Source organism: Brienomyrus brachyistius, chromosome 25 (assembly GCF_023856365.1).
Source record: "Brienomyrus brachyistius isolate T26 chromosome 25, BBRACH_0.4, whole genome shotgun sequence".
NCBI lineage: Eukaryota > Metazoa > Chordata > Actinopteri > Osteoglossiformes > Mormyridae > Brienomyrus > Brienomyrus brachyistius.
Genome location: NC_064557.1, coordinates 8,726,395 through 8,742,041, shown reverse-complemented (window position 1 = coordinate 8,742,041; position 15,647 = coordinate 8,726,395). Strand labels below are relative to the sequence as shown.

General features: G+C 47.7%; 2 protein-coding genes across 3 annotated transcripts in view; both read left to right on the top strand.

The window, feature by feature from the left end:
• Positions 1–15,647, top strand: part of LOC125720411 (uncharacterized) — a 74,139-nt gene that overhangs the window by 24,560 nt on the left and 33,932 nt on the right. The gene's annotated exons all lie outside the window — the stretch shown is intronic.
• LOC125720409 (uncharacterized) overlaps positions 7,596–15,647 on the top strand; it is a 35,014-nt gene continuing 26,962 nt past the window's right edge. Inside the window, exons 1-2 of one of the 2 annotated variants that reach the window (XR_007385441.1) lie at positions 7,596–7,703; positions 7,880–8,160. Coding sequence is in view for 1 of the 2 variants with exons in the window: in XM_048995813.1 (XP_048851770.1) it covers positions 7,667–7,703 (37 nt within the window). In the remaining variant the exon portion in view is untranslated. Of the gene's footprint in view, positions 7,704–7,879; positions 8,161–15,647 lie in introns of those variants that run through there. The other variant, XM_048995813.1, reaches the window with a different exon arrangement.

The window sequence follows — 15,647 nt, the reverse complement described above, 5'->3', positions numbered from 1 at the left end:
GGGACTGGGCCTTCCTGCTGGTGCACATGGGAAGCAGATATTTCACAGCCTGATTGGCTGTCAACAATTTTCCCTTTACATCAGATGACACAGTCACATGACATCATACATCGTAAGTGTCTTACCATCTCTGATTCTGTGTCATAGGGGCAGGAGAGGATTGATGGAGGACGACTGCTGTGGATTCACACAGCATACAGGCAACTGTGACCTCTGACCTTAGCCTCACCTCTTCAAGCAACTCCTCCATGTGTTCATTTTGACACGTACTTAACTCTGGTTGAACTGTAAAAATGGCTGTATAACCTCATTTTGCATGATTATTAAGCAATAAAATCTTTTATTAAAAAAAAAAAACTTTTATTGATTCATTTTTCAGTGCAGATCTTCAGTGTTCTATGACTTGGTGTAAAATTGTTTCCTCATTACTCAGCAAGACTTAAAATCGCTGATAATTTTGGTTGGCTGGTGATTATGTCATCTTCAATATGACCACAGGACAGTATCATTACGCCTAAGACTCAGTCTCACTAGAAGCTGTATGTTCTGAGCTTCACACTCAAGCAATTTATGTCATGGTTCTCATTCAGACACTACAAGTAACTAAGGCCAGTGCACACAGACACCTAATCTGGTGTAAGAAGCTACGTGTATTTTTTTTTTGGGGGGGGGGGGGGGGGGGACATGTGGATGGATGTGTTTCAAAAACTTCTAATGCAGCTTCTAGTTCATAACTGAAACCTATGAGTTTGTCTGTTGCTTGCTGATTGCAGAAAACCCTGTTTCAGGTATGAGTCTCTGAAGACCGCAAGATTGCAGCTTGAAGGTCATGCAAACACCAAGTCAGTCCATCAGTTCTGTCTTTTTCAGGTGCTGTCTTGAATGAATGGTAAAAATGCATGTACACGTGTCACGGGAAGGCTCGGGTGGACAGGCGATCGTGCGGGCGGTGGTTCAGAAAACCAGGCAGACGAGCAGGATCGGGGTAATCGGGGTTTATTCGGGACAAGGAGACACGGGAGGCGAGGGACCACCAACACCATGTGCACAGATCACGTAATGACGGACAACGATCACAGGCAAGACTCAGACTTAAATACACGGGACTGATCACAGTAATCGGACATAGGTGGAAACAATCAGGGAAACACACGTTGGCAAGCAGGGGGGCGTGGCACACATGAGGAGCCGACGAGCAGGGCATGACAGAACCCCCCCCCAAAGGCGCGCTTCACCGGGCGCGCCAGGGAGGAGGCGACAGACGGAACACGGGAACCCGGACCTGGAACCAAACGGAACAATCACCGAAGCACAGGAAACAAAACGGAGACGCAGAACACGGCAAGGGACAAGACGTAAGACAGGACTTGACAAAGGGCAGGGAACGCAGAGAGACAGACTAGAAAGGGCGGAACAGAGGGAACAGGCGGAACAAAAGGAGCGGGAGTGACGGGAGGGAACGACGGGAAACCAGGAACCGAGCGGGGCAGAACAAAGGGACCAGGAACAGAGGACGGCGGGACAAAGGCAGGAGGCGGAACAAAGACAGGCGGGATAGGGGCAGGAAAGGGAGAGAAGGAGGGGGAACCAAGGGGAGCCCGTGGGAGCCCCAGCGGGCGACGGGAGGCAGCCGGAGGGGCCGCAGGCGGCCGGGAGGCCGGAGCCGGAGGGGACCTCGGAGGGGCCGAGGAGACAGGGCGAGGGACCCGCGGAGGGGCCAGGGAGGGAGCAGGAGGGAGCACCAGGGAAGGGGACGAGGGAGCTGGAAGGGGCCAGGGCGAAGGCCCGGAGGAGGGGGGAGCCGCAGCAGGCGGCGACGTCCGGTGGAGGGCCGGAGGTAGGGGCCCCGCAGGCGACCGAGGAGCCGCCGTCGGGGAACCCCCAGGCGACCGACCAGGCACCGGAGGGGGGAGCGAGGCAGGGCGACGAGGCATCGGAGGGGGACCCGCAGGCGACAGCCGACCCGGAGGGCCAGGACCCGCAGGCGCCAACCGAGCCCCAGCGCAGGCGAGGCAGGGCGAGCCAGGGGGCAGGGCGGGCGGGACCCCAGCCCTGCGTCTGTGTCCCCTTCCCCTGCGGGACACAGACAGGCCGACCCTAGGTCGGGGTCGACGCTGCCGGGGCGAGGGATCAGGGCCAGGGACAGGAGCGGGGCCAGGGACAGGAGCGGGGCCAGGGACAGGAGCGGGGCCAGGGACAGGAGCGGGGCCAGGAACTGGAGCTGGCTGCAGTGGGGGCACCGGCCCGGGAGCTGCAGCAGGCGGCTGCAGTGGGGGCGCCGGGACAGGAACAGGAGCGCGGTCAGGAACAGGAGCTGGCTGCAGTGGGGGCGCCTGCCCGGGAGCTGCAGCAGGTGGCTGCAGTGGGGGCGCCTGCCCGGGAGCTGCAGCAGGCGGCTGCAGAGGGGGCGCCTCTGCAGGAACTGGAGCGCGGTCAGGAACAGGAGCGCGGTCAGGAACAGGAGCGCGGTCAGGAACAGGAGCTGGCTGCAGTGGGGGCGCCTGCCCGGGAGCTGCAGCAGGCGGCTGCAGAGGGGGCGCCTCTGCAGGAACTGGAGCGCGGTCAGGAACAGGAGCGCGGTCAGGAACAGGAGCTGGCTGCAGTGGGGGCACCTGCCCGAGAGCTGCAGCTGGTGGCTGCAGTGGGGGCGCCGGCCCGGGAGCTGCAGCAAGCGAAGGGAGCGCCGGGACAGGAACAGGAGCGCGGTCAGGAACAGGAGCGCGGTCAGGAACAGGAGCGGGCTGCAGTGGGGGCACCTGCCCGGGAGCTGCAGCTGGTGGCTGCAGTGGGGGCGCCTGCCCGGGAGCTGCAGCAGGCGGCTGCAGAGGGGGCGCCTGCCCGGGAGCTGCAGCAGGCGGCTGCAGAGGGGGCGCCTGCCCGGGAGCTGCAGCAGGCGGCTGCAGAGGGGGCGCCTGCCCGGGAGCTGCAGCAGGCGGCTGCAGTGGGGGCGCCTGCCCGGGAGCTGCAGCGGGAAGAGGGAGCTGCGCAGGCATGGGAACCGCAGGCAGTGGCGGCTGCACCTGCGCTGAGTCCGCGGGCAGTAACGGAGGGAGCACCTCCGTACCGGCGATCTCCGGTCTCTTCCTCCTCCTCCGGCGCCTGGCGGTGGCGGGAGGCTGCGTGACGTCCGTAAAAACGGACGGCGAGAAAACGAACTCCGGCTCCGGGTAAGGATAGAAAGACTCTTCTTCCTCGTCCGTACTCGAGGGCCAGTACCTCCACACGGAGTACGGGTCCCGTGGGGTCGGTCCTCGGGCTGGAGTCCGGATGGGCTTCTCCGCGTCCGGAGACGGCCACATCCGGGAGAGCGAGCAGGCTCCGAGTCGGATAGTCTCCTGCGGGACTCTCCTCTGCCTCCGCTTCGTCTTTTGTGGGTCCGTCATTCTGTCACGGGAAGGCTCGGGTGGACAGGCGATCGTGCGGGCGGTGGTTCAGAAAACCAGGCAGACGAGCAGGATCGGGGTAATCGGGGTTTATTCGGGACAAGGAGACACGGGAGGCGAGGGACCACCAACACCATGTGCACAGATCACGTAATGACGGACAACGATCACAGGCAAGACTCAGACTTAAATACACGGGACTGATCACAGTAATCGGACATAGGTGGAAACAATCAGGGAAACACACGTTGGCAAGCAGGGGGGCGTGGCACACATGAGGAGCCGACGAGCAGGGCATGACATACACGCACGTTGGTTTCCATGAGATAAGATACTACTTGTTAGCTGGGCCTATGCAGAAACAGCCCTGTGTCACTGAGACCAAGGACCTGCTGCAGGTGAGCAACGCTGTCCTGATGCTCTCGTTCCACCACATGCACTGGAACATTTTCAGACAAGCAGCCGCCAATGGTGACCAGACCACAGACCTCAAAGATTCTGCACCCACGGTGATTGGCTACATCAGCAAGTGCTCTGAGGGTGTCACAGTCACACAAACAATCACCACACTTTCCAACCAGAAGTCATGCTTTGCAGCAGAAGTTGTCAAACTGCTAAAAACCCAGGACGCTGCACTCTGACCAAGAGTGAATTGTGACTATGCTCAAAAAATCAATAAGCCCACACTGTACACCTGTGATACTGATGTCTCCCTCACTGATGTACTAAAGACGTTCGATGCGCAGTTTTAATGTCAGGGACTTGCTGCAGGTGAGCAACAATGTGCTGATGCTCTCGGTCCAGCACATGCACTGGAACATCTTCAGAGGCAGCTGCTAGCGAGGACCAAACCACAGACTTCAATGAGACTGCTACCACTGTGACTAGCTACATAAACAAGTGCATTGAGGGTGTCACAGACACAAAAACAATGACCACACTTTCCAGCCGAAAGCCTTGGTTCACAGCAGAAGTTGGAAAACTGCTGAAAACCCGAGATGTTTCTTTCAGAGTAGGAGGCGAGGCAGCGCTCAGGAAGGCCAGAGCCAACCGGTCCTGAGACATCAGGCAAGGGAAGTGTGAGCGTGATCAAATAAATCACAACAGTCACTTCAGCAACACGAGAGACATACGGTGCATGTGGCAGGTCCTCCAGACCATCAGCGACTACAGACCCACACCAAACACTTGTGACACTGATGCCTCCCTCACTGATGCACTGAACAAGGTGCCAGTGAGGAGGTCCATCCCTCCCTTGAATGACCAAGTACTCAGGCTGCCCCCAGCAAATGTGAGAACGACACTTTCCAGATTCAACCTACAGAAATCCCCGGTTCCAGGTCGGGCATGGACCAGCTGGCTGAGGTTCTGATGTGCTTCAAAACCACCACCATCACATCTGTGCCAAAACAGGCCACACTGTCTTATGTCAATGACCAGCACCTTGAGGCACTTACTCCAACCATCATGAAGTGCTTTGAGCTCGAACTGCTCTACTGAAGAAGCAATTTCATTGCTTCATTGATGCATCTTGAGAAAAAAGACGCCGATTCTGTTCATTGACTTTAGCTCAGCGTTTAAACACCATCGTCCCCCGTGAGCTGATTGGGAAGCTGAACCTGCTGAGTCAGCCACCATTGTTCCACTGCCCAAGAAGAAAAGCCCAGTGAGCTGTCTGAATGATTAGTTGCTTTAACTCCCATCAACACTAAGTGCTTGGAAAGACTCATCATGCCCCACATTAAGGCCGCTACTGCAGCACACACCGACACTCATCAGTTTGCGTACAGGGCAAACAGGTCGAGAGAGGAAGCCATAATAACAGCTCTCCACACAGCCCTCAAACATCTGGACAACAGCAACACCTATGTGAGGATGCTGTTTGTGGACTTCAGCTCTGCCGTTAATACAGTTCGACCCAAAAGCTGAGCAACCTGGGCCTCAACAGCTCACTGTGCACCTGGATAATGGGCTTCCTCAGCAACAGACCCCAGAACGTCAGGATGGGAGACCACGTCTCCTTCACTCTCATCCTGAACACAGGTACGCCACAGGGGTGTGTTCTCAGTCCCCTCTTCTATTCCCTTTTCACTTTGGACTGTTTTCCCATTCACACCAGCAACACCATCATCAAATTAGCTGACGACACCACCATTGTAGGACTGATTGACAACAACGACGAATCAGCCTACAAGGAGGAGGTCCAGCAGCTGAGGCAATGATGTGACAGTAATAACCTGGAACTGAATACATCCAAAACCAAGGAGATGATAGTGGACTTCAGGAGAGCCAAGCGGGCTGAGCACTCTGCCCTCTACATCGACGGAGAAGAGGTAGAGAGGGTGGAGAGATTCAAGTTCCTAGGAGTCCACATCTCTGCCGACCTCACCTGGTCCACAAACATCTCTCACCAGGTGGGGAAGGCACAACAAAGATTGTACTTCCTCAGGAAGATGCGTCAGGCCCACCTCCCCCAAAAGCTGCTAACCAATTTTTACTGCTGTACCATCGAGAGCCTCCTGACCTACTGCTGCACAGTGGGGTTCAGTAGCTGCACTGAGTAAGACAGGAAGAACCTGCAGCGGGTGGTAAGGGTGGCAGAGCGGGTAATCGGAACGGCACTACCCCCCCTCAAGGACATTTACTCTGGCAGACTCCACCAGAGAGCCAGTAAAATCATCAGACTCCTCACATCCTGGACACCATCTTTTCTCCCCCCCCCCCTCTGGCAGACGCTACAGGTCAATCAGAGTAAGAACAAAGAGACTGAACAAAAGCTTGTACCCACAGGCAGTGAAATGCGTCCATCCCCCACCCCCTGAATGACTGTTTCTGTGAGACAGTATCCACCCCCCTGAATGACTGTCCTTTATATGGACTAACATACTGCACTCACTGCATTCAGACACTCATTCTGTAATAGGATGGCTATCTCTCTTTTTGTGTGTTGTTCTTATTTCTGCTAAACAGAGATCGAGCTGCTAAACTATTTTTCACTATTTCTGTAATAGTGACAATAAAGATCTGTCTTATCTTAACTTTTCTTATCTTATCACTGATTGGTTGGGGATCTGCAGCACCTCAGACTGCAAAACTAGAAGCTCATTAGATTTTTACACTAAACAACAGAATAGCATTTCAGAGCAACTGCTGCTCACGTAGAAATGAATAATATAAAAATATCCATGTATGTCCTATGCAGGGTCCAGCACCTAAGGCAAGGAATGAGCCAGGATTGACTGCCAAACCATACACACCATTCACACACACAACACAGGAAGAGCATGAAAGTTCCACACAGTGTGGAGACCCCAGCCTTCGTGAGTGAGATATGAGGACTACTGCACCAGCCGTGCCGTATTGCCAAATATAAATGTATGCATGTACATATATAATGTCATGTAACAACAATAAATAACACTCAATGGAAATATGTTATTATGAGTAATGTTTAAGAGAGGGGCAGCATGGTGGTGCAGTGATTAGCACTGTTGCCTCACACCTCACACCTCTGGGACCCAGGTTCGAGACTCCGCCTGGGTCACATGTGTGCAGAGTTTGCATGTTTTCCCCATGTCGTCGTGGGGTTTCCTCTGGGTACTCCGGTTTCCCCCCACAGTCCAAAAAACATGCTGAGGCTAATTGGAGTTACTAAATTGCCCATAGGAGTGCGTGTGTGAGTGACTGGTGTGTGAGTGTGCCCTGCGATGGGCTGCCCCCCCATCCTGGGTTGTTCCCTGCCTCGTGCCCATTGCTTTCGGGATAGGCTCCGGACCCCCCACAACCCAGTAGGGTAAGCAGTTTGGAAAATGGATGGATGGATGTTTTTTGATGAAATTTTGTAGAATATTGCAAAATATTGTACTCGTATACTGCACAATATCTTATATTTATACAGATAAGAACCGGTCCACAGACTCAGAAGTGGTGAGTTTTGTGTTAAACGGCCTCGCAAGTATAATTTGTCAAACACATTCCAAGTTAAAATGCAAATAATCTAATTAAAATACACAAACTCTATGAAGATATTTACAGTTCACTTACAAGTTCTTTAAACGTAAAGGTAAAACTGAAATCTGCTTGAAATTCCAAAACTTTGGTTTTCAGGATAAAAAGTAAAAGCTCAGTTAAAAGTATAAAAGTTCAGACGGGAAATATTCAAGTTCTGACACTTGTCACACTGCCTTGACACTTAGTGACACCTACATCTTTGTACATTAAATGCGTCCGCCCATTGGAAAGAAAATCGTCTATAAACTCCACCTGTAGACAGCAAGTAAGTCATGGACACGACGTGCATCTCTCTGATCGTTCTCCTCGGTGAGTGTCTGATTACTGTAGAAAGAGAACTGGATCATTATTTCCAGACCAGCAGTAGAACCTTGTGGAATGAGCAATTCCTTTGTGTGTCATGGAGGAGATGTGTGCTTTAGTGAATGATCATGGTGATTTTTGGTCTGATCTTAAACAGTTGTGTCGTGCTCCTTCTTCCTCAGGTTTGGGCTGCTCCACTCAGGAGAGAAGGTCTGAGGAGGCTGAGCTGAGGATCGTCCGACTGGGGGACAGTATTACCCTGCACTGTGATGTCAAACATGAGCGTGAAACTTTCTGGTACAGACAATGTTCTCATGAGAACCAGCCACTACTGAAAATGGCTCATTTGGAATTAATGGATAATCCTCATCCTCGATACGCTTTCGTGTGGGACTCCTCATCAAATTCATATAGTCTGTTTATTAAAAACATTACGGAGTCTGATCTGGGACTTTACTACTGTTCCACAGAATATCTCAGACTTTCACCTCAACCCAATGGAACAGCTACTGATGAAGCAATTGACCATTTTGGAGGTCTAACCATTAGGCTCCTGATTGCAGGTAAGAGTGCAGGTATAATCCTGTCAGATAATCATTTGCTTGTCTTTCCTGTCCTAATTAAGTGCAACCGGCAACCTACAAAATTGGAACAATTAATTCTAGTTCTTATCCTATGATTTTATGTGAAACTTAACTATAAGAAACCATATGAAACGATATTTTCCTTAAATCTCCAAATTATCATTATGAGTCTCATATGTAAATGACATCATAATGCTGAAAAAATCCAACATCATTGTTCTCAGTTGATATCAAAAACAGAATTTAAATTTAATTTACATACAGTATTAGGCATTATCATATAGGTCCAATTTTATTTTATATGAATACATATAGCCCTAATTTACATTTCCACCAATATGTGCTGTGATGTTCTGACATCCTAACTATGGTGTCCTCAGCTTGTGCCTGTAATTGACTCCAGTCCACCACCATGACCTGTACTGGAAGGAGCCTGAATAGTTATGTTAACCGTCTCTGTAAGCAACAGCAAAGTGAATATGACCATGAAAATGTCCCACTGTCCCTGATATAGACGATTCCAATGGCACCATAAGGACCCCCAGCGGTTCTGCAGCAGGGATGACCCAGAGTTGGGTGCTGGTGCTCAGTGTGACTGCGGCTGTTCTGCTCTGTGCTCCTCTCTCTCTCGGTACCTACTGGCTGGGGAAAAGACAGGGTGAGTCCCCTGGGTCACCAGAGATGACCTGCATGTTCAGGTCTGAGAGCCTGGGGTATTGCTGAGATGCTCTACGCTGTTTATTCCTGACCTGCTGTAGAGACTCCTTTGGATGTTTCATTGTCTGTCTTGGTTCACCGTGGCCTGACATGTTATTTTTTTGTAGGTTTAAAACGATCCACAGCAAAACAAAGGATTACAAGATTTAATGATGAAGAGGTAAGTAGTTCTGCTTTATACACTTTTCCTTTTCCTACTATTTCAATTGTTCCTTCAGAAATTATTTGTTGACATGGTGAACATGTCCTGTGATACATTGTGACCTTATGGGAATGACAACAGAGGTAGTTCTTGACCGAGGTAAGTAATCCGTTTATAAGACTGTGGAGGAGGGACAGGGCCTTCTTATTGGTGCATTTAGGAAACAGGTCCTGCCTGATTGGTTGTTCTCTCCTTGTATCAGACGACAAAGTCACATGACATAAGGCATCATAAATGTCTTATTATTCTGTAATACTGTGTCACAGGGGCAGGCCAGAAGTGATGGACGACAACTGCTTGGCATTTACACAGAGGTCAAATACAGCCCACTGTGACCTCTGACCTCAGCCACACCTCAACAAGTCATGTGATCTAGATAACCCCAGCCCCCAGGAATCACTTTAATTTTAAAGTCTAGTTGAAATATAGAATGGGTATACAGCTTTGTTTGGGATAATTAATGAATAATAAAATGAAAAGAAAATTCTTGTGTTCTCCAAAACATTACTGATATCTTGTTGGGTGGCTAGATGAACACCGCTTCAGTTCCCAAACCTCTCCTCCGGGGCACCTCAGCCGTTCCATGTATTCATTAAATTTCACCACCAAATCACTTAATTAAATAACTTAATTAGTATAAAAAAGTCAACGAGACCTTGATTATCTAGGTGTGTTAGTGGACAAGTCAAGAAATACATGTACTGTATGGTTGCTGGTAATACTGGGGTGATTTTAGCAGAGGCTTTGAAATGGAAGCTACTGCACTTTGACAGGCATAATAACACCAACACAAAGATTATTTAAACATCATTTTCTTTGCCTGCCCAAGACTTGCTGTTCAAAGCACACTTTTACTAGATGTCTGTCTCATGTTGGTTTAGTTACTGGAACAGTTATTACACCCTTTGTGCTATTAATGGACACTCATATCTCATTAGAGGTGAAATAGCCCACTTTCGTGACTATCAACAAGATTAAACACCAATAATGAAAGAGCCTGAATTGTAAAAATGATCGGTGTGCATCGCTGTCTGTGTGCTGTACATCATGAATCTGTGATTAAGGACTGCCTGGCTTGCACCTGTTAAAACACGTAAATGAAAATCGAATACGATGCTTTATTGCGATGTAACAAGACATTCTAAGATTGAAGTACAATTGTGTGTGCTGTGATTTTCTAGTGCATACAGTATAATTTCTTGTGTGCACAAAATAAAAAAACATTTTTCAAGATGCACAGGAATGGGGAAAGCACTAATTCTACATATATCCACAATACTCTGCAGCAATGGGGAAAAAAAAAATATTCCCAAAATAACAGCTGGAGTGCTGATGATTTTTACGGAATTCCCGTGGCGATGGTAATAAAACGTACGGCAACACGGAGGAAGCTGTAATGAAATTGTTCATTTTTGCATATTCTTATATCTGCTATATTAATTATAAACACTTTTGTTCTGTTAAATTATTTGTTCTCATCCCAACACCACCAGGTGGCAGTGTCAAGTGAGTAATACCTTTTAGGTCTAGCCCCCTAGAATTTAGGATACATTTATTCAAATTTGAACTAACAGGAAAAAACGGCATTCAGTAAATCAAACTAATGTCTTAACTAACCAAAAATTAGTTGCTGCATTTCACAAACCCATTAAGCGACATCGTATTTGAAAAATTTGAAATTTTCTATGTGCCATGGATTTGGACATCTTCAATTTGACACTGTGCAGTGTTGGTGTGTCAGTGAACCTGGGGAAGCAGTGGGTGCAGTTTTGGTGCATGCAGCGATGGGATGGGGACAGGGTGGGGGTGGTTTACAAGTTTGTGGGGACAGATATAGACAGATTCCATCCCCAGACAGTCTGTACTCTGTAGTCCTGCTTTCACAAGTTTGATTATTCGTTTGCTGTCATTAAATTCACTTTTCACTAAGAGAAACGACTCAAAATCCCGGCACCATCACATTAAGAGTCCATCAGGAAAATATGCTGACATTCGACTTTTACCTGCTTCCAGCACACAAATTTTAGCCCACATATATAAATGTAAATAATAATAATAATGCAATATCTGGCAGTCCGAAGAATCACAGAGGCGGCAAGAGACCAGGAGGCTTGTTATAAGGGAAAACACCCAATTTTATTAAGCTCTTAAAAGACTAACACAGATACAGAACAACCAAATGACCACACATAACACTGAAAGGCAGGTAGGTCGGACAATAACACAGACGCTACTTTCAATACCGGCAGAGCATGCTGGGATATGCTAATTAGCTCTGATAACCTGCCAGTGCCACAATAATAATAATAATAATAATAATAATAATGGTTTTACTTCAGACCCAAGTATCAAACGCATTTCAGGGGTCACACAGCCATGCATGTTGTCGGGGGGCCCTGGCCACCCCTGTCCCAGGTCCCATTCAGAAACTGCTAGAATCCAAGGTCAACACAGAGGTCTATCCTGCTAAAAAGGGCACAAAACCTGGACCGGTGAGCAATGAAAACCCTATATGGCCTGATGGCTCATCTGTCAGTCTTTATCCCACATCTGGGTGGGTTCATACAGTAAAGGAGTGTTGTAGAGTAGCGACTGCTACCCGCAACTTTCCCAATTAGACGTCATTTGGGAGGTTTTGCTTCCTCAGTTTTAATAAATATTTTAAACCAGTAATTCTGGGAAAAAGTTGGACATAGACGTTCCTGAGAGATGATTGGCCTTCCTAGGTTGTGCTGTCTCACACAGTTCTGAGAAGGAAAGTCAGTATGGGCTTAAGTTGTACTAAGGCGCAGAGCCCCAGACCACGACAGGATGAGGGCCCAAAAAAGAAGTCTGCTTTCCTTAGTTGCTGGAGAAGACCGAGGAACAAAAGAGAACGATAGAGTGAGCATGGCTGAAGTGAGCCTTGACCTGCCCAGTGAGAGTTCAGCTGAGAACTCCATCACAGACAACGTGGAGCAGAAAAGCAGCCAGCTGGAAATGCCAAGCTCGGTACCTAAACAAGAAGATGATGGAGATCAGCTGAGAAGGAGGATCGTAAAAAGTAGACTGGGCAGGGGAACCACTCCCTCGTTGGCCAAAGGAGACCTACAGCGGGTGAGATGCATACAGGATACCAGGAAAACCCGGTCAGAATCTGATTGGAGGAGACCCGCTGAGGAGCAAAGGCGACGGCCGATGAGGCATTTTAATCGTAAGAGGCCAGTTCCTTGTCATACGAAGTCTGACACTGAACTGGTGAGGCCCACAATGTGACTCTGAGCCCAGCTGTGGACAGGGCCTGGAGAGGGACTGAGGAGGCCAGCGACAGCCAAGACACCAGACTCCTGTAAGTACAAACATACGGGCCAGACTGTCAGATATGCAGCCTTAACAAAAAAGAACACAGAATCACTAAAGTTATTGCATTGTACATGAAACACAGAATTCAGATTGTTAGAGCTGTTGTAAACACCATTACTCACAAACCTTTGTCTTTAAATACCGCTTTTTTTTGTTGTTGACCATTTTCTCTTGAAAAGTACAAATTACAAATGTATTCTCATTGCACCTTAGGAATTACTCAATTACTTGACCAAAGTGGGGGAACAACCACTTTTAACATGTAAACGTTTACTTTGTGAAAAGCAAAACAAGCCTAACAAAAACAAAGACACCGTTTGTGTTGTGTTACATTTCAGTAATTTTACCAAAGTTGACCAACTCTATCATGAAAGAGGTAGAGAGACAGTTCCGTTGAAACAACAGCTAGTGCTGGCCGGTAGCAGCAATTTACCCAGCATCCTCAAAAATGTGTCTTCTGCATCATTGCCATTATCATCTTCAATATCAAAATGCATATGATCGTCACCATGGATGTTACTGTCTTCCCTACAGCTTGATACATCATTAAATTAACTTGTGGAGGGTTCTCCAGAGAGTCTGTGTTTCCTGCTAATGTGGGATATAAAAGACGATTTCACAGGATTTTTTTTTTCAGTTGGAAAAGGTGCATGTAACCTTTTCCTCCCATCTCTTATATGCCATTTGAAATGGTCACACGAGCTCCGCAAATTGAGATGTGTGCTCACATCGCTCAGCCTCACACATCACCCCATCCATCTGAGCAGCTCTACATCAAACGTAATATTTATTTGGGTGTGTGCTTCGCACGCATGTTTGACGTAAGGACAAGTCGATAAACCACAACCGAACCTAGAACTACCCAGGATCGTATGCATTTCGATATGATGGCAAAATCTGGAAAACGTTTTCACAGATAAAGTACATTGCCTGCATACAAGTGTCGCGAACATCTTGACAGTTACCGCTAACAAGTTTCACGATAAATATTAACCATGAACGGCGAATGCCGCGAGCATGTTGAAAGCTAATGTTAGTTAACTGTAGATCGAGCCGGCACTTTAATTCGCGCTAATGTCCTAATAATAAAGTACTGTCGTCATCAAATGAGGATGGACACATGGCCAGTTTCTCTATCTTGTGTTCGCTTGTAAAACGAACGTTTACTTTGGCTTAATTGACTCACCGTTAAGACGGCAGCCACTAGTTCAGGTTTCAAACGTGACGTCGCCGTTATAAAATGTCTCCTTCCCGCCGGAGTTAATTGCGCACGCGCAGTACAAGTCATGCGCGCTCTCTTACACGCCTATAAACAAATGTCAGAGTTTTTATTAACCGTAACGAATGTTTACTTTGGGATTCCTAAAGAACCCAATAGTAAAAAGGAACTTTATGATTAAATTTAAAATTCTATTTTCATAAATGTAAGTTTATGTAAAATGCCGTTTTTTTTCATTAAAAAAGCTGAAATATATTCATCTTCTCTTAAACAATCTTTAGGGTTCCGGTTTTAACTTTGCGTAATACACTGTGTGTAACCCTCCATCCCATTTCTGCTTACATCAGTTTCATGTGTTTATTTGAAAGTAAATAAAAGAAAAACTACGCAAAAATAATACCGGAAGTTCATTATGGTGTGATTTTAACTTTAATACAGCAACGTTTTATTTTCAAAGTATGCATAGTGTCAGAATGAAACGACCAAATAACGTTAAAAAATAATAACAAAAAAAAGTTAAAAAAAAAAAATACTTGAATATCGTTAACTAGCTAATAACCGTTGCACCCTTTCTCATTTTCCGTTTCACCGACACTTCTCTCCCTCGCCGATGGCCTGTTTTTCGCGCATCTACTGTATATAGATTTACAGTAAAGGAGTGTTGTACATTAGCGACCGCTACCGGCAACTTTCCCAACTGGACGCCACTTGGGAGGTTTTCCTTCCTCAGTTTATGAATATTTTAAGTCAGTAATTTTGTTGGACTTAGACTTTCCTGAGAGAAGTTTGGCCTTCCCAGGTTATGCCGTTTCTCTCTCTTTCTCTCTCTCTTGCAGGCGCACACACACACACACATAAAGACAGTTTTTTTTTTTTTTTAAATAAATGTATATTTTTTTGTAAAACCAATAAGCAACCCAGTGCTGCTATAACCAATGAAATAACAGATGCCTCATATGGTTCCGGAATCTTTGACTGGTCAGTGATGTCAGAGAAGGAAGATTTTTTATATAAACCTTATCAGCTTCACATTTGAATCTTCGCGACTTTCAAAGCAGCCACTAGTTACATTAGTTCTGAGAAGGAAAGTCAGTATGGGTTTACATTGCACTAAGGCACAGAACCCCAGACGACGACAGGATGAGGGCCCGAAAAGGAAGTATGCTTTCCTTAGTTGCTGGAGGAGACAGAGGAACAGAAGGCAGGAGGAGAACGATAGAGTGAGCATGGCTGAAGTGAGCCTCGACCTGCCCAGTGAGAGTTCAGCTGAGAACTCCATCACAGAAAATGTAGAGCAGATAAGCAGCCAGCTGGAAATGCCAAGCCAAGTATCTAAACAAGAAGATGATGGAGATCAGCTGAGAAGGAGGATTGTAAAAAGTAGACTGGGCAGGGGAACCAATCCCTCGTTGGCCAAAGGAGACCTACAGCGGGTGAGATGTATACAGGATACCAGGAAAACCCGGTCGGAAACTGATTTGAGGAGACCCGCTGAGGAGCAAAGGCGACGGCCAATGAGGCGATTTAATCGCAAGAGGCCAGTTCCTTGTCGGACAAAGTCCGACACTGAACTGGTGAGGCCCACGTGACTCTGAGCCCAGCTGTGGACAGGGCCTGGAAAGGGACTGAGGAGGCCAGCGACAGCCAAGACACCAGACTCCTGTAAGTACAAACATACAGGCCAGACTCTCAGATATGCAGCCTTAACAAAATAGAGGACAGAATCGCGAAAGTTATTGCATTGTACATATAACTTAGATTGTTAGAGATGGTGTAATTAGGGGATTCAAACTTGATTAGGCATGGTGATACAGGGCATTTCATTCCACATACACAGAGATGGCTGTTGAGGTCATGGTCTTGATGAGATTCTCATTAAGTTATAC